This window comes from Budorcas taxicolor, chromosome 2 (assembly GCF_023091745.1).
Source record: "Budorcas taxicolor isolate Tak-1 chromosome 2, Takin1.1, whole genome shotgun sequence".
NCBI classification, from domain to species: Eukaryota; Metazoa; Chordata; class Mammalia; order Artiodactyla; family Bovidae; genus Budorcas; species Budorcas taxicolor.
In genome coordinates, this window is record NC_068911.1 from 162,473,642 (window position 1) to 162,493,003 (window position 19,362).

Here is a 19,362-nt window from a genome sequence, read left to right on the forward strand (position 1 = left end):
GTGACTGAACTGAACTGATCAAAGATTATGGGTCAGAAGGCAAACATTTTTTTATAAAGAGCCAAGACAGTAAATGTTTTGGTCTTTACAAGCCACAGGGTTGCTGTTGCCACTACTCGATCCTGGCATTGTGGCATGAAAACAGATACAGGCAATAAGCTCAAATTTGAATTTCATTTAAGTTTCATGTAACAAAATACACTTCTTTAAAACTTTTTCAGCCATTTAAAAATCATTTTTAGTTCATAGGCTATATCAAAACAATCAGGAGGCTGATGTGTCCCACGGGCACGAGTTTACTGACTGCTGATAGTGAAGAAAGAGAAGTCCCAGCATTTCAGGGAGTCACAGGAGGTTGGTGTCTTCAAGTGTGAATTGGCCCCACTGGACATCTGCTAAGTTCTGAGGCTGTGAAGAGGTCCATGGATTGAGTCAGAGGTTCTGCTAAGACAACGCAAACACCTGCAGTCTCAGGGTACTCAGAGGACAAAGTCCCCACAGAGGGAGGAGGCCTGACTCAAACACACACAGCCAGTGCCCCTCATCCTCAAGACATCTGCAACATTTTCAAACTCCATAATGAATATAAAGTCTAAGTAGATGGAGATCTGAAAGGTTCTCAACAGCACAAACCCTGGGAGAGGGATTTTCCTGGCAGTTCAGTGGATAGGACTCAGCTTTCAGTGCCGAGGGTGTGGGTTCAGTCCCTGGTCGGGAAACTAAGATCCCACAAGGTGCATGGTATGGAAAATTCAAAAAAGAAAATAGGAACGACCCCCCGCCCACCCCACCCCCGCCTCCCCGCTGCTGCAAAAACCCCTGGGAGGCTCATGACAAACAGGGATAAGCCAGAGGTGAAATGAGCCATATATGAAACAAGCTACAGCCCTGACTGGAGCAAAGTGGTCAGCCTCTGACAGTGTTTAACACTGAAGAAGAGGAAACACTAATAGAAAATACCACTTGGGATCTCTTCAGTTCACATAATCAATTACCAGATATGGCTGAGGAGTATGTGACTAACAATCAAAAGGTGGGAAAAGACAATAGAAGCAGGCTAACACCACCAGAAACTATAAACTACGTATTCTGTAACTATGATTGTGTTAGACACTCAGTCATGTCTAACACTTTGCAACCCCATGGACTGCAGCCCACCAGGCTCCTCTGTCCATGGAATTTTAGAGGCAAGAATAGTGGGGTGGATTGTCATTCTCTTCTCCAGGGGATCCTCCCAACCCAGGGATCAAACCTGGGTCTCCTGCATTGCAGGCAGATACTTTACTGAGTCACCAGGGAAAGCTCCATAACTATAATTAATAAATTGCAAATGTAAGCAATACAGGAAGTGATAGTTAAAGAGCTTGGGATCAACAGGCATGCACTGCTATATTTAAAAGATAACCAAAAAAGTCCTACTATACATATACAGCACAGGGAACTCTGCTTAATGACATGTGGCGGCCTGGACAGAAGCGGAGTTTAGGAGAGAACGGATATATGTATATATATGGATGGATGAGTCGCTTCGGTGTCCACCTGAAACTATCACAAATAGTCAATTGGCTATACTCCAATACAAAATAAATAAAACAAATTGCAAGGATAAACAAAGATGGACAAAATGGAATGTAATGAATTTCAAAGAGAACTGGAATCTATTTTTAAAAGTCAAATAACTGCCTAGAACTGGAAAACACACCTGAAATCTAAAATTCATTGATGAATTTAACCAAAGATGGAAGAAGAAAACAGAAAAAAGAATTAGTGAATTTGAAATGTGGTCAACAGAAAGTTTTCAAACTAGGCATAAGAAAAAATTCTGGGAAAAACAAAAACAGAGCTAGAGAGACCCAGAGGATGAAGTGCAAAGTCTGAACGTGTACAATCCTGATGCTCCCAGAGAAAATGAAGGAGAACACTTGAATAGACAATGAGATAAAAGAAACAATATGTGAAGAGATAATGGCCAACAATTTTCCAAAACTGATGAAAGGTATCAACTCACAGATTCAAAGGTTCAGTGAAACTCAAGCAAATTGAAAATGAAAGAAAATGTCACATGGGCCTAATATAGTCAAACTATTAAAAATTAATACAAAGTAAGTCTTAAAAGAAGCCAGGGGAGAAAAGAATTGCCTTGAAAAGGTTATAGTAAGATTTTTAAACAGAAACTATGGAAACCAGAAGAGACATTACAAAGGGCTAACATGAGATTTTTACACCTGGGGAAATGATCTTTTGAAACTTAAGGCAAATCAAGAATTTCTCAAACAAAAGCAGAGAGAAATCACTATTAGCATTTATACCGATGTAAGAAAAGTTCTTTAGGCTGAAGGGAAACAATCTAGATAGGAGAAAGGAACTGCAGGAAAGAAGTTAGAGTACTGGAAATGGTACATATATGTGGGCAAAAATAAATGAAGATGGATGTTTTAAAACAAAAGCTGCCCCACTGTCTTTCTAACACATGTATAAGCAAAACAAAACAACAACATTAAGGATGGCAAGAGAAAAAGTTAAACTGCTGCGAAGTGCTTACACTGTTTGGGATATGATAACATTATTACTATCAAGTAGGCGATGTATAATAGCCCAAAGATATGTATTATAATCTCCAAAAGAGGCTGATTTATTTACATCTGCCAAAATGTTGTATGCCTAGACCCTTTATACCACAGTCCCCTTTCTAGAAATCTAGCCTAAAGATAAAAGGAAAAAATAGGAAAGCTGTACTTCACTGTAATACAACCAAGACTGGAAGTCACCCAAATGTGCAACACGGGACTGGCTAAGGAACCGTACATCCACACACTGCAGCATTATGACAGCTTTACAAAAGGCATGAGGGACCCTCCCCTCCCTCTCTTCCCACCCCCTTCTCTCTGTGCATGAGGAGGACAGCATCTATGAACAGTGAACACCAAGATTTACTGTCAAAAGGAAGGCAAAGCAAAGTTTACTACTCTTATCTAAGAAAGGCAGTGTGTATGAAGTAGACAATATGGATTTGTTTTTGTTTTCTTAAGTAAACAGCAAAAGGACAGGCCATAAAATTACAAAGGTTATTTGTGTGGGAGGAGGAAACAGGCTAAAGGGATAGTAAAAGATGTTAAGACTTAAAAATTTATAGATCTAACTTCAGGAACCATGTAAATAACATGAATTATAAAAGCCAGATAACATTTTAAAGTCAATACCTAAAAATTATAAGGAAAATAAAGCAAAGGAGCCAAACCCACCTGGCACCATGAACATTAATTACTTCAAATGACTCTAAAATACAAAAAGCTGACCATAAAGTGAGATATAACCCAAGAACAAAAAAAAGAACTATTGCAAAATTAAAACTTTCTCAGTGTGACTATTTTTGTTGTAAAGCTGAATTCTGTACTGTAGGATTATCCTAAATAAATAAATGAAAGTGACATTCACTCAGCCATGTCCATCTCTCTGTGACCCCAGGGGCTGTAGCCTGCTGGGCTCCTCTGTCCATGGAATTCTCCAGGCAAGAATACTACAGAGAGTAGCCATTCCCTTCTCCAGGGACTGAAGGCAGGTCTCCAACATGGCAGGCACATTCTTTACCATCTGAGCCACCAGGGAAGCCCTAATAAATAAATAACTATTCCTCGGAACTGAAACTTTTGGTATGAAATACCCGATAAATCAAACCCCTGAAGACCTGAATTTGAATTAGCATTATCAGTATGAAATTATTATTTTTATCTAAAAAGATTAAGTATAATCAGTTCCTAAGTTTGTCCGTTAAACGAGTCTAATAACAATGATCAATCCAGTAGCAAATACACCTACAGCCGAGACTGTGGGATCTAAATACCATTTCCTGTAAAGGAAACCAGGGCTCTCTGAGGCAATGCCTGATGTCAAGCATGGGGTTGGAGTTATTGAGCTTGACTCACCAGAAAGCAAAGAGGGCTTCAAAAACTACTGAGATCACACCAAAAAGATCAAAGAGTGGAAAATTTAATCATCAATGAAAATCGGTGAAATGTCTAAAACACATTTCAACCTGCTTGACAATGACACTTAATAACAATAGCACTCTGAATGGAAAACTGGTAAATAAAGCGTAGGAGCTATTTTTCCTATGCCAACTATTCTCCTGGGTAACCAAATAGAAGGGAGAGATCTTCTTTCTATGGGCTTCCCAGGTGGCTTTGATAGTAAAAAATCTGCCTGCAATGTGGGAGACCTGGGTCTCTCTCTTTGGTGTCACCTCTGGGTCGGGAAGATCCCCTAAAAAAGGAAATGACTACCTACTCCAGCAGTCTTGCCTGGAAAAGTCCTTGGACAGAGGAGCCTGACGGGCTACAGTCGACAGGGTTGCAAAGAATAGGGACATGACCCAGTATATATTTCAACAAAATTACTTATTTTACTCCTAATAAATGGAGACTGATCATTAGATATGAAATACTTTCATTTGTAATCCCTGTTATCTAGGAACCAAGTTTTGATGGCTTAGGAGGTGATCTGACTTTGTATGCTTCCTAAATATGAGAAAACACTACCACTTAGGCAGTGTCTTTCCCCATCAGAGGAGGAAAATAAAGAATCAAACTTGAACCTGAAAAAGTCTCTAGACCCAACTATCAGTTCACAAGAAACTTACTTTATTTATTCATTTACTTTTGCTTTTCCATTTGAGACAATGGAAATCTGACTGACTGGCATCTATTAAGAAGGAATTACTGGTTTCCTTTTCAGATATAACAATAGTAATCTGGATGTATGTGCCTATGTGTATGTGTGTTTTAAGAGGCATTATCTTGGTTTATATGCAGAGTACATCATGAGAAACGCTGGGCTGGAAGAAGAACAAGCTGGAATCAAGATTGCCGGGAGAAATATCAGTAACCTCAGATATGCAGATGACACCACTCTTATGGCAGAAAGTGAAGAGGAACTAAAAAGCCTCTTGATGAAAGTGAAAGAGGAGAGTGAAAAGGTTGGCTTAAAGCTCAACATTCAGAAAATGAAGATCATGGCATCTGGTCCCATCACTTCATGGGAAATAGATGGGGAAATAGTGGAAACAGTGTCAGACTTTCTTTTTTGGGCTCCAAAATCACTGCAGATGGTGACTGCAGCCATGAAATCAAATGACTCTTACTCCTTGGAAGGAAAGTTATGACCAAACTAGATAGCATATTCAAAAGCAGAGATATTACTTTGCCAACAAAGGTCCATCTAGTCAAGGCTATGGTTTTTCCAGTGGTCATGTATGGATGTGAGAGTTGGACTATAAAGACAGCTGAGCGCCAAAGAATCGATGCTTTTGAACTGTGGTGTTGGAGAAGACTCTTGAGAGTCCCTTGGACTGCAAGGAGATCCAACCAGTCCACCCTAAAGGAGATCAGTCCTGGGTGTTCACTGGAAGGACTGATGCTGAGGCTGAAACTCCAATACTCTGGCCACCTGATGCAAAGAGCTGACGACTCATTAGAAAAGACCCTGATGCTGGGAAAGATTGAGGGCAGGAGGAGAAGGGGACGACAAGAGGGTGAGATGGCTGGATGGCAGCACCGACCTGATGGACATGAGTTTGAGTGAACTCCGGGAGTTGGTGATGGACAGGGAGGCCTGGTGTGCTGCGATTCATGGGGTCGCAAAGAGTCAGACACCACTGATCGACTGAACTGAACCGATCTTGAGCTACATGATGAAATGTTTATAGATAAAATTATAGAATGTCTAGGATTCATTTCAAATTAATGCAAGAGGAGAGCATGTTGGTGAGTGTAAAGACAGACTGGCCACGAAGCAGGCACTGCTGAAGCTGAGTCATGGGCATGGGTGTGTGTGACTGTTTTCTACTCTGGTTCTAGTATATAGTTTACATTAATTCCACGTGCAATAGTCAAGCATTAATATGGAGTTCTGAATATGGAGTTCTGATGTTTAATGATAATATGCTTAGGTAGCCCTGCAACAATTTTTCTTTCCAGAAAAAAAAATTTCCCCCAAAATAAACGAAGTGGCAAAATAAATAAAATCAAAGTTCGATTAAAAAAAAAAAGCACACACATTAACTTATGGCAAAGTACAGATCTTAATATAATCAGAACACTGTCTAAAAATGTTAATATCCTTACTTTTATAGTTAGAAAATTCACATATATCCAGGTGAATAAGTTAAAAAAAAAAACAGTCTTGGGAATGGGGCGAACAATTAAAGGTATAAATAAAACAATGGTTGTGTGGACTGATGATTGTTGATGGGCTTATGGAACTTATTATGCTACTAATACTTTCAACTTTCATGTGTTTGATCTTTTTCATAATAAAGATAAATCCTGATTATCCTTAGGCTAAACCCCACATTTGCTGCTGACCTGCAAAGGTCTAACATGACCCGCCAAGTACCTTTACCTCTCAGATTTCATCTTCTACCACTTTCCTTTCACGTTCCTATTCCCCTCCCGCAGTCTAATGAGCAGACTAGACTTATTTCCACCTCTGACCATGCACTCCTTCTTCCTTCACATCCTCTGCAGAGCTGGTTTTCTCACTTCATTTTATTCAACACAAAATCTCCACACCTCAGAGAAGGTTTCTCTAACCAGCCTATCACCACACCAGCAATCTTCCATTGTCTGCATTGATTTCCTTCACTGCAGTGACACTACCTGAAATTTTACTATGTAATGATTGTCTTCTTTACTGCAAGGGTCACACTCTAACAGGGAAGCTTCCATGTGGGAAACAACTCTGCTTATCATCCTATTCATGACTCTGAACAATCCCAGTGCCTCACAAATGGCACTGAATAAAAAAATCAATATTCCAGGGTCCTCAAGAACTCTGCCGGAGAGTGTTATTTGAGAGATGAGTAACAGGGCAGCAAAAACAAAAGAAAATAAAAACAAAAATACGAACTGCTTCTTAAAACCCTCAGGTATTTGGTTGGTCAAAAAGTTCAAGTTTTTCTGTAAGATTAAGTTAAGATGCAAGTACATTAGAAATCTAGCCTTCTATTCATATTAAGTCAACAACTTAAAAAAGAGATGTGCAACAATCAACAAAGATTTACAGTATATACTGTGTGAGCGTATGCTTAGTCGCTCAGTTGTGTCTGACTCTTTGCGACCCCATGGACTGTAGGCTGCCAGGCTTCTCAGTCCATGGGGATTTTCCAGGCAAGAATACTGGAATGGGTTGTCATGCCCTCCTTCAGGGGATCTGCCCAACCCAAGAATCGAACACAGGTCTCTCATATTGCAAGCAGATTTCTAACCTGTCTGAGCCACCAAGGAAGCTCACTACAGTCTATCTTGTAGTAACCAATAGAAAATTATCTGAAAATAAATGTGTATATGTATAATTCAATCACCTTTGCTGTGTACCTGAAACATAAGTCAACTATACTTCAATAACATATATATATATAATGAAAAAAAAAGATTAAAGCACACATATATGAACACATATACACACACTGCATTATTTAAAAAAATATATATTTTATTGGAAATTATATGAATATGTATTTTTAAGTTCAGAGCTAATAAGCTTCGGTACACTTTAGAAGTTTTTGAAATTAAGACCGAAGTCTGCAAATAGCCTACTGACTCTAAGGAAACAGTATAGATAAGTAAAAAAGAATGTATATATGTATGTAAAAAAGAATGTATGTATAGCTGAGTCAATTTGCTGTACATCAGAAATTAACACAATACTGTAAATCCATTATACTTCAATTTTTTAAAATGTTTAAATGTAAATTTTTTACTGCTTAAGAAAGCTAAAGGTAGTATTCTACACCAAATGGAATTTAATGGAATTTGTAATTATGCAAAATCATACTCTTAGTTACAAACTAAGACTTAAAGAGTCACTCTTATGTCTACCATATATGATAAGATTTCTGGGTTTAGTTACTGGTAATTCTGCTGAGAAATCTCTCCTCTTGGGCTCATTGTATAATCAACTGCCTACTGGGTTAAATTTTATTATACAATAAAAAACACAAGACATGAATCTATGCAAATCATGCAATCAGATGTTACAATAACCAAAGTAATCACCTGGGAGTCTTTACTCCTCTACAGCTCAAAAAAAGTGTCTTGCTGTTAACTTGTGATGGTTTTCCAGTGGCTCCAATTTAGTAATCAAACATAAAAGGACAGAAGAAAATCTTGAAGAGTTGCTATTATTTAAGGTAAGAATATCCACAAGCTCTATTTTTTAAAATAGGTTAAAGTTCATGAAAAGTTCCTAAGTGAAAACTCTCCTATATGAATAGATAAACAGTTTAAGAATAGCACTCAACTAATAAGAGTTTTGAGAAGAGGACAAATTTAAAAGTATTCACTTACTAGCTCCGCTTCCAATTGTTCTATGGAAAAGCTGTGACATCCGAGGACCAAGAGGACCAAACAGGTGAGGGGGAAGACCCCTGGCCTCTAACAGAGCTAAGGAAAAGAGCAGAGCAGGAGAAATAGTTGAGTTGTTAATACAACTTACCTCATTTAGAACCTTCCAACAACTGATTCATCATATAATTCATTTAATCAATTCTACTTTCAATTTTAAACTTTAAGAGAAGCTACATGATATATTATCATATGTGAAACGGATCGCCAGTCCTGGTTCAATGCATGAGACAGGGTGCTCAGGCCTGGTGCACTGGAATGACCCTGAGGGATGGGATGGGGAGGGAGGCAAGAAGGGAGTTCAGGATGGGGAACACATGTACACCCATGGCTGATTCATGTCAATGTATGGCACAAAGCACTACAATATTGTAAAGTAATTAGCCTCCAATAAAAATAAAATTTTTAAAAAAGAGAAGCTACAAGAAACTTTTCAAAACCACATTTATATATACTAATGCAATTACTATAAGTTACAACACCCATATGTGTCAACTCCAGGGCATCTTAAAGTTTTATGCAGATATTAAACATTAGTGCCAGCAGGGACCATGTAAATAGTTCAAGAAAAACCTAAAGAAAACATTTATTTTGAAGAAGTTATATGTTCAGCAAATTTGCTCTATTTTTACTCTATTACCTAATCAGATATGATCATGAGATTCTCTAAAAACACAGGAAAAATCATTTTTATCAGTTTCCAAAAGTGAGAAAAACTGTTCATGAGAGTTTCAGTCAAAAAGACTATCTGAAACTCATTCATTAATGTTTCTTGTAAGCCTCACATTGGGGACTGACTGGATAAACAACTGAAAACAATAAAAAACCCATGCACTTGTAAACAACGGATACATAATATGAAGCTGCTTTTTAAAAAGCACTTACAACATTATAATGCCTATAATTTATGTATACACTCTACATTCATTTTGAAACAGCTGATCAAGAACTCAAAAGAATATAGCAAAAGAGCATCCTACCAGATGTGCTGTTGTTAGGTACCAGAGAATAATATATGAAGCGACCCCTTTTCAGTATCATCCTTAACTGATTAATAGCTGCATATGTAACCATAATGGAAAAAAAATTAACAACATAAAATATACTACGTAAGATTTTATCTATCTAAATAGCAAAGATAAGAAACAAATGGGTCATCTTCCAATTCCAAATCAGTAAATCAAGAGCTTTTTTTGGAGATATGGGTGGGCACTGCTAGATTATAGTTATACGAGCTTATTCAAATTAATTTCAACAAAGAACAGAGTGACAGGCAGCCCACGACCGTCGCTTCGTATAAGCTTGATAATGGTCTTTACCTTGTAACCGTCCCATCTCGGAGTCATCAGATTCGCTCTCCCCAGAGGTGGTCATGCCCACAGCCCCTGCAACAGAACTAGAGGCTGGGGGCGGGGAGGGAGTGGAGAAGGTGAGGGTTAGGAGAAGAATATTTAAAACTCATTATGTCTGGTTTATCTTTAAAAAGAAAAAGCAGAGTTTTACAGACAATAATACATTAAAGGCAAATGTGCACGATGCACACCAGCTGTTCTTCCAGACTTCATCATGTAGCTTTTATGGAAAAAAGATGGCTTGACAACAACAGAAACAAACATAACATTCAAGCCTTGCATTTCACTCATTTATGATTTTCACAGTTTCCTCCTGTCTTTGAAATTGCTCCTCAATTCAGTCTTATTCTGAGCTCCTCTATGAGAAGTCCATAAATATAACTCTGTTAAAGCCACTGTGATATTTAATAAACAGGAAAATAATCACAAACATAACACAGGGAAAATGTTCCACAGGGATGTGTGCCTTCTTCAGTCTGCTCTATTTCTGGGCTAGTCTTGAGACAATCATTTGCCATGTTTTCTTCCACTTCAAGAGTATGCAAAGATTATGCTCTTATTTTCAGGGCAAAACACTAAAGATACACATTACAACTAACAGAAGACCACAAAACATTTAAATATAAGTACAAAAGAGAAAGCAACCAATACGTAAAAACAGAGGAAAGAAGAAGTCAGATTCAGAAGGATTCTACTACCCAAAATGCTAACCTGATCAATACTTCAGTCTAAGTAAGTATCGGTTGATTCTATTACAAATCTGACCCAGAGATGAAAATATATTCCTGTAAAACTAGCACTTTTACTGTCCCTTTCCTCTCAGTGTCTGTTGAGTCCCAAAGCATTTTTTGTACAAACCATTCATCTACGTATGACCACATCATCCACAATACTTTACTATGTCCATGTGACAGACCAATGACAGAACACAAGCCAAGACGAATTATTTTGTCATTATTAAAAGAGGCACATAGATCACCTATGTGAATATAACAAATTTTCCTGAAGAAAGAGATGCTAATATACCAGCCACCAACTCCGCATTTTCATAATACTTTTTTTCACTCCTCATTTAAGTATCCTATCATTTCACCAGAATTTTTTTTTAAGCTTGTAAAAAAAAAAAGAAAAAAAGTATGGTTTAGAACAGGAGTCAGCACACTGTGGTCCACTGGCCACATCCAGTCTAGCACATCACTATGTAAATAAAATTTCATTAAAATATACCCAAACTCATTAATTTACCTATTAACTGTGGCTACTTTTGTGCTACAACCACAGAGTAATTCCAACAGAGCTTATATAAAGCTTAAAACATCCATTATCTGGCCCTTTACAGAAAATGCTGGCAACCCCCGGGTTCAGAGTTACAGGCTAAGAAGAAATGGTAATATTAAAGAGTATCAGAGTTTAGTAAACTTCGTATCTGTTGAAAACAAACAAAAAAAATAAAACAAAACCAGAAATAACCATGACTATACTTTATAATGCTGCCTAAAGGTACTAATTAAATGTTAACTCCATGGAGAATGTGTCCATATGTTTCCTCCCAACCAACCAGAGGTATTACAAGAGGAAACCTAGGCTTTGTGTGTACTTGCTCAAGATCAGAAAACTAACAACGGATATGAGATCTAAACCCAGGAAGTCTGACTTTACAAGCTGTACTCTGATTAACTACACACTATCAGCACCTTCAATATATTCTTCAGTACTAATTTTTAATTTATGTACACTGGCTCTTTCACATTATACAGAAACCATATTAATCAATTCTGCTGCTGCTAAGTCACTTCAGTCGTGTCTGACTCTGTGTGACCCCATAGACGGCAGCCCACCAGGCTCCCCTGTCCCTGGGATTCTCCAGGCAAGAACACTGGAGTGGGTTGCCATTTCCTTCTCCAATACATGAAATGAAAAGTGAAGGTGAAGCTGCTCAGTCGTGCCAACTCTTAGCGACCCCATGGACTGCAGCCTACCAGGCTCCTCCATCCATGGGATTTTCCAGGCAAGAGTACTGGAGTGGGGTGCCATTGCCTTCTCCGACCAATTCTGCTATTGGGTCCCAATTATTATTAACTTAGCAAAGTGGCTCTTAAACTTGCCTTGAAACTTTTACAAACTGTGGAAATCAAATACAAAGTTGTGATAGACAAAATTGCTGTTATGTATTCTCTTCCCTTCAAAAAGCATACTCTGGAACCACATATTTTTAAAGAAAAAACGTAAAAGTTCACTTAAAGTAATGCTGGAGGGTTTTATAAGAGGGTCTACTGGTTTTACTTTAAACCATTCTACAGATTTACAACTTATGATTTTAAAGGTTTAAGTTACTTCTTAACAGAGTATTCTAAGAATTTACATAATGAATAATAAATACCTCAAACTGCCCTGCTACAAAGACCTTAAGCAAGACATAAAACTTATAAAAGCACAGAATTAAAAGAGCTGTTAAGATTATTTAGTGCAGTCCCAACATCCAGGGAGAGACAGATCCTCTACAAGAAGCAGCAGGGATATTCTCATTTTTAATTGAGATGAGTGCCTATTTGGACAGAAATCACTGAACCCAAAGCAAAAGATCCTTTCGAGCTGCCATACCTTTGATGTATGTGTTATGCTTAGTCACTCAGTCGTGTCCAACTCTTTGCGACCCCACAGACTAGAGTCTGCCAGGTTCCTCTGACCATGGGGATTCTCCAGGCAAGAATACTGGAGTGGATTGCTATGCCCTCCTCCAGGGGATCTTCCCAACCCAGGGATCAAACCCAGGTCACCCACTTTGCAGGTTGATTTTTTTTAACCACCTGAGCCCTCAGGGAAGCCCAAGAATACTGGTGTGACTAGCCTATCCCTTTTCTCCTGAGGATCTTTCCAACCTAGGAATAGAACCAGGGTCTCCTGCATTGCAGGCGGGTTCTTTACCAGATGAGCTAGCCATACCTTTGAAAGCAAATATTAATAAGCATTTGCCTACTGTAGCTCCCTTTTTGTAAGTTTTACAAAATTAGATAAACCAAACTAGCTTATCCTATGAGTGGCTGTTTGTAGTCATGCAGGTAAGGAAATGTATTCCATTCCTAGGAGTCAATGACACAGCAATTCAATGAACACATCAAATGTTGGGCAATACACACAAAATCCATCCCCAGACACAATGCATTAATAAAAACAAGGTAATCAAGCAGAAAAAAATCCAATCTCAGATTTTAAGAGATGTCAATCTATTCTTTTAAATTGGTATCTTGCCCATCGAGTCTCTGCAAATCACCACAGTATCATATAAGGCAGTTTCCAATATACAGTTAAAGCTGACAGAATTCACTTTTACTTCACAGGAATGGCTAAGGGTTTACCAGATACCCAAGTACAGGAGGCAACAAGAATACATTCTTAGTGTCATGAAAACTTTTGAGCAAGGCCAAAAGAATGGTTGTTCAGAATATAATTACACATTATACAGGTGCATGCTAAAAGATGCTCTAAACTAACACCATCAATTAATATTCAACACAAAAAAAAGTGTGTTACAATTTTCTTTAAATTCCAATTTTATATACTGAAAAACTAAAGCACATTATACTGAAGAACTTAATACAGGGCTTGTAAGAAGTTTGCCTCTTCCTCTAGAACTACCTGAGTGAACTGGCAGAGAAAGCCCCACAGTATACAACGCAGCCTCCAAAATGTAATCAAGTTAGTGCTTTCTAACATCAGCGAACAGACCATATGTATCTTTGACATAAACTTGGACAATACCGAGATTACACTGTGATTTCAAATATGGAGGCAGGCCTTTAAGGAGGGCAATCTTATGAATCTAATCCCTTAAAGCCTTCATCCTCTTAGGTGAATATACCAGGGAACACAATTTTACACACCACCCCTTCATTCTGGCCTCCAATTACACTCATATGAATTAAACCAACTAGTAACTGTAGGGAAGCAGAACAACACAGCTGTTGTTACAACTGTGCACTTCAAGAGTCACACATCCAGGCCTATAATCCTAGCAAGCTTAACCATTCTGCATTTCAATTTTCCTCATTTACAAATGAGGATAACAGTGCTCACACCTCAGCAGGTTGCTCCAAATATTAAATAAGAATACATGTAAAATGCTTAATAGTGTGTATGCAATGGGGTGTAGCCTGTGTAAATGTTAGCTATTATAATTATCATGAGTCCACTTTAAACACACTCTCAGCAGCTCCATCTCGAAGAGTCATCCACACAGGAATTGCTCCACTTCCATATTCAGACTTGAAGCATCAGCTGTGTTACGTAGAGCTTCAACGAGCTGCACGTGCGATGCACTTTATTTTTCCAAAACTCTACCACTTAACCCTTCAGAAAAACTATTCTAGGAGGAAGGCACTACCAGATGAGATGCTGTTAAGTTCACCATGTAGTTTATTATACAAAACCAGGAAAGACTGGTTGGTAAAGATGTTAAGCTGGACAGAAAGCTGAGACAAAAGGCAAAAAAGATGGACAGTAGCGGGCAAACCAGAACCTTCTCGTCAAACCAGGACATATGATCGACTGTAGGCAATAAAGAAAACTGGCACATATTCCGATATTAAATAGTAATACATGAAAGAACTTCATTCAAAAGAAAGAATATATATGCCTACACCTAAAGTTACACATATTATCTAGATTTAAGGGACTTATAACCATATGTTCATAATGCTGAATTCTAATATTTTTGTATCTGTTTTAATATTAGTGACAAATGCTTATAACAAACTACTTCTTAAACCTGTTAGCCACAATCGAACACTGAAGTCTTAGCCTGCTTTATGTATTGGTAATGGATACATACTTGGTGTGGGGTGACTTAATTTTTGCTGTGCTAAGATATCAAGAATAAAAAACCCATAAAAATAGGAATAATATTATTCTTAAAGCTGCTAGGTTCAAACCAAATATTTATTTTTTACAGACTGTAACATTCTAAATTAAAATCTGCACATGTATGAAGCAATTTAAACTATATCCGTACATTTTTATTATGAATTTAATTTTTTCAAGCAAATCAGCAGGCAACTATTAAATGTACTGATCAATATTTAAGAAGCTTAAGCAGAAAGGGAGTTTCTGCTTCTTAAAAGCCCTTTGAACTTAATTAGTACAAATTTGGATTTGGAAAAAAAAATTATACAAAAAAACAAATGAATACAAGTAATCAAAAACCAAATCTATAAAACGAAAGAAAACAACAAGTCTGATGCTTATTAACACCTTTAAGATGTAGTTGTTGCCTCTCTTCCATTATACCTGGTATACCTAAATAGTAATTTATCTCCAAATAAAGCCGCAAGATACATAAACACATTTTAGGCGTAAGAAGTGCCCATCTACCTGCTGCTCCTTGGGGAGTCTCGTCTGTTCGTGCAGCTGAAGAGTTCACCGTCTCCTGGTTGCCTTCAGGGTCGGCCATCTTCTCCTGTCGACGAGCTTCAGCTGCTCCTCTTTTGCCCAGGCCAGAGCCTCGCCGACTACGACAGAAAAATGCCATCATAGGCAGCGCTCCCAGTGACCAGGAGCAATGTCCACACAGCACAAAGCTCCAACGCATGGAACACAAAGCGAGTCTCTTCTTTTTACATAAAAATTGTTGCAGAAAATCACTATGGGTAACAACCAAGACTTTGTATATTTAAAACTCTTCCAAGCTATATCACGTTGACAATACAAGCTTTTGTGAGGCTATGAGCTGTTGTCATCCTTTCAGACAGAAGTGATCTTTAAACACTTCAACTAAATGGAAAAGTGATTCCTTTAGCAGAAACAATTCATTCAAAATAGATCTCCAATTCTTGGGTAAATAGTGGATCAATACATGGAGTTTCAGACTGATAGTTGAAAATGGGGGACGGGTAAGAAGAGAGAAGACAACAGGGAAAATTCCCATCACTTAAGTCCCAGATGACTTACATCATCAAAAAAGTTACTATCCTCATCATGGACAATAGCTTCTTCTTTAAAATAAAGAACTAAATATTGAATATTTATAAACAGATACAGATTAAATCTGGGAACACACCTGCTGCACACAGGCATCACTATAAGATGTCGAAAAAAGAATTATTAGTCATTTATCATCAAGCAAGCTACATTTCATTGACACTTTTTCTATTTTAATAAGTGAAATCAGTAAGCAAATCATGCACAGACAAAAGACTTCCAAAATTATTACAACTTAATACTGTTTAAACAGCAGCTCCCCCAAATGACCTTGGAAGTGCAAAAACCTACTACTAAAGAAGTATTTTAGACTAAAGTCAAGCTACAGTGAATAATGCTGCTTGGTAAAGAACAAGGAGGAAATAGGCATAAGTGCCCTGGAAATGAAGGCTCTGAATTATCAGAGTTGTGGAGGAGTTTATTCTTCCAATTAGTTTAGGGAAAAAAAAAAAAAAAAGTATGTCCCTAAACAGGGATTTACTCAGCCAGTCTTTCCTTTAGGGAAAGACAAAAAAACCTCATTCCAAACCCAAATTACCAAGCTACAAATTACTGCTATTCAAATTAAGTCACTTATTTAACATTTATTTTGCATCAATCATGTGACACGCTCTGTGCTGAACATTTGGCTGCTGCCCTCAAGTGTGTTAGTCTACAGAGCGATGAAACTGCAGCTCTGAGAGGCTATGAAAATACTGCATTTAAGAAGAATTTCAGCAAATTCAGAAAAGCCTGAGATGAAGAACGCTGCAGACAGGTGGGTAGACAGCTTGTGTGCAGCATGTAGGTAAATAACTCCTAGGGCATTAAGACAGTGCTCCTGAGGAGAAGCAAAGAAGGCTGCAGAGAAAGACAGGACACTAGATTACCTGACTCCATGAACAGTTCATACTTAATTTTCAACCACAGTGAATTCAGTTTATATCTAAGATTATAAACCTTGGGTAAACTGGATTCAAAGTTCGGTCCAAAATAGGGCAAAAGCCCTGAAAAACCAAGAAATCATCTCAGAGGTCCTCATAAAAGTACTGCCAACAAAATTAGAAGGCAAACAGGTGTACTAACTCCAGATATTTAAACAATATTTTAAACAATCCTGATAGAACCAGAAAATAAGTGGAAAAGCAGAGCTTAAAGGGCTTAGAGTCCTTTCCTTATGACTTATTATTAGGCAACAAGTCCTTCTATTTCCTTGTGTTATTACTGTACCTGCAGTCAAAGGTATAAAGTTGATTACCTTAGAGAAAAACCACAAAGAGGCACTAAACCTTTCCATTGACCTGAGATGGGAAAAGCAAACTAAAAATAACCCACGCCATCACTGGTTTTTGGCACATTTAGGAGAGAGAAGAAACTATATACAAAAGGAGCAAATTACACACAAAGGAGGGAGAAGTCCCATAAGGTTGTGATAATTAGCAGCACAACACCAGAACTGACCAAGCCTGAAAATCTGACATGAAACTGGAGTAACAAGGTTTTTTCACTTCAACCTAAGATTCTCAATCAGTGAACGAAAAGTATGGGAAATAATATACTATATCGTATGTCAAAGGTAGACGATTTTCTGAAAATGGGCTCAAAGTGGGAAAAATGGAGATGTGAAAGAACACAAACAAAACCCACATTTTCCCCTGAGGATGGGTGTTGTAAGGCAAAATAAAAATGAAGTACATCTCTCGCCCTCACCCATTAAACTCAGTAACTCATGCCAATACTTTTAGAAACTAATTAGGCAATATTACAGCCATTACAACAGGCATCCCTTTTGATCCACTAATCACACAACTGGGAAATTTAGCTACCTTTAAAAATAACCCAAATCTGCATAAAGATGCTCATTAGAGAGCTCTTTGGCAGACAGGAACTCTGAAAACAACCAAATGTCCAACTGCTGGCAGTAACTCTGGGCAAATAATGTAAAACAACAGAGGAAAAGGTAGAAGACAAAGGTGTTGCCCCCAAAAAGGCATGATTAAAGCTTAGCAAAAAAGGTAAAAAAGTTAAGTTAAATATTGGGGAAGAATTCACAGGAATAATAGTTCTACTTAGAATCAATTTCTTTGCTCGATTTTCAAAAAGAAAACTTTCATGCAATTTTTTTAAACACTCGTAAAATGAAGGCCTTTGGGGAAAGCTGGACCCAGGCACTGAACTGATCTCACACTGACAGGCCCAAATCATTACCTGGCACTAGCGCAGGAGCCCGTGGTCTTCTGGCGTGTGCTCCGCCTCAGACTGGGGAGCTCGGCAGGCGGGGATTCGCTGCGCTTCTTGGTAGATTTTCGTAAACCTACAAACGTGAAACGCAAGAGGGACATGTTTAAAGGAGTCATCTTAAATTTAAAATGACAAAATTCTTCCGGCCGCCCTCTACGGGCTCCGCAGCAGCTTCTAGGTCTGCTCGTAGAGTCGGCCTTCACTGCACCGGCCACACCAGGGAGGTTCCTACAGTGCCTGGCACGGCTGTCCAAGGAGACGTCTTCTCTCTCTGGCCTAACCTTGACTCGAGCTTTCCGACACCATGAGTGATGGTCCCTCATCCCTCGAATCCTCCTCTTTTAAAAGTTTCCATCACACCTCTACTCCTCCACTGCTTTTCTCTACTAACTAAAGCAAAGAGATTTTTTTTTATTTTTGTATATACTATATATTTCAAGACTTTCAGTATTTCATTTAGCACTTTATTGCTACATTATCTTTGCAGTACCCCATGGCACCTAGTTTCTATAACGCTCATCAATAAGACCAGAAAAGAACAAAATGTTTTCTTTCATCACCCTGTCTGCAAGGAATACACATTTGAACTGAAGCCTACCAGAATGTCCAATTTAGACAATACTATACAATTAGGGGGAGAAAGTTAAACAAGCACAACACTTCACATGATAATCTGGAATCTCACATCTTTATAGGATAACAGATTCTAAAAAGGTATAGCAACTAAGTAAAGTTTATTGTTATCTTATGAATGACAGGGAAGCCACCAGAGCATTTTCAACTGCCGCCTCCTCAAACTATGTTGTTACCCTACGCCCATACATGACATGATAACATCCTGGGTGGTATGCTCTACCTAAACACAGAACCCCAGCAGTGAAAGGTCTCCGAAGTCAACAGACCATATTTCATTAGAACTTCGGGGTCATCTTGAACAGATGTTAACTTTCTCAGAGACCAACTGTACAATAACAAATCTCCAGATCACCTGTTTCTTCTCAAGTTATAATTTTTTTTTCATTGAAATCTGAAAGATGGACATGGTCTGCAGACAGATTATGAGGGAATGATTGCTCAGTTGCTCAGTCATTTCTGACTTTTTGCCACCCCATGGACTGTAGCTCGCCAGGCTCCTCTGTCCATGGGATGAGTATCCCGCAAGAATACTGGAGTTAGTCGCCATTCCCTCCTCCAGGGGATCTTCCTGACCTAAGGACTGAACTCGACTCTCCTGTGGCTCTTGCCTTGGTCGGCAGATTCTTCACCACTAAGCCACCTGGGAAGTCCTGCACAGCTACTGGAGTAAGCTTCGTATGTTCAGCTAATAATGTCACCATTTTTTAACATTTAAAAAATTTAGAAATTAAGTATTTCAGAAAATATTACACTTATCTCTCTATCCGAAATACGCAATGAAG

At 38.3% G+C, this 19,362-nt stretch overlaps 1 protein-coding gene across 13 annotated transcripts in view; it reads right to left on the reverse strand.

Annotated features, from left to right (window-relative positions):
* The window catches only part of TRIP12 (thyroid hormone receptor interactor 12), a 152,607-nt gene that overhangs the window by 55,386 nt on the left and 77,859 nt on the right, over positions 1-19,362 (reverse strand). For 12 of the 13 annotated variants that reach the window (XM_052635911.1, XM_052635910.1, XM_052635908.1 and 9 more), the window contains 4 exons: positions 17,912-18,017; positions 15,119-15,255; positions 9,719-9,802; positions 8,343-8,438 (listed from right to left, as the gene is read on the reverse strand). In XM_052635911.1, coding sequence (XP_052491871.1) covers positions 8,343-8,438; positions 9,719-9,802; positions 15,119-15,255; positions 17,912-18,017 — 423 coding nt within the window. The remainder of the gene's footprint in view (positions 1-8,342; positions 8,439-9,718; positions 9,803-15,118; positions 15,256-17,911; positions 18,018-19,362) is intronic. The other variant, XM_052635901.1, reaches the window with a different exon arrangement.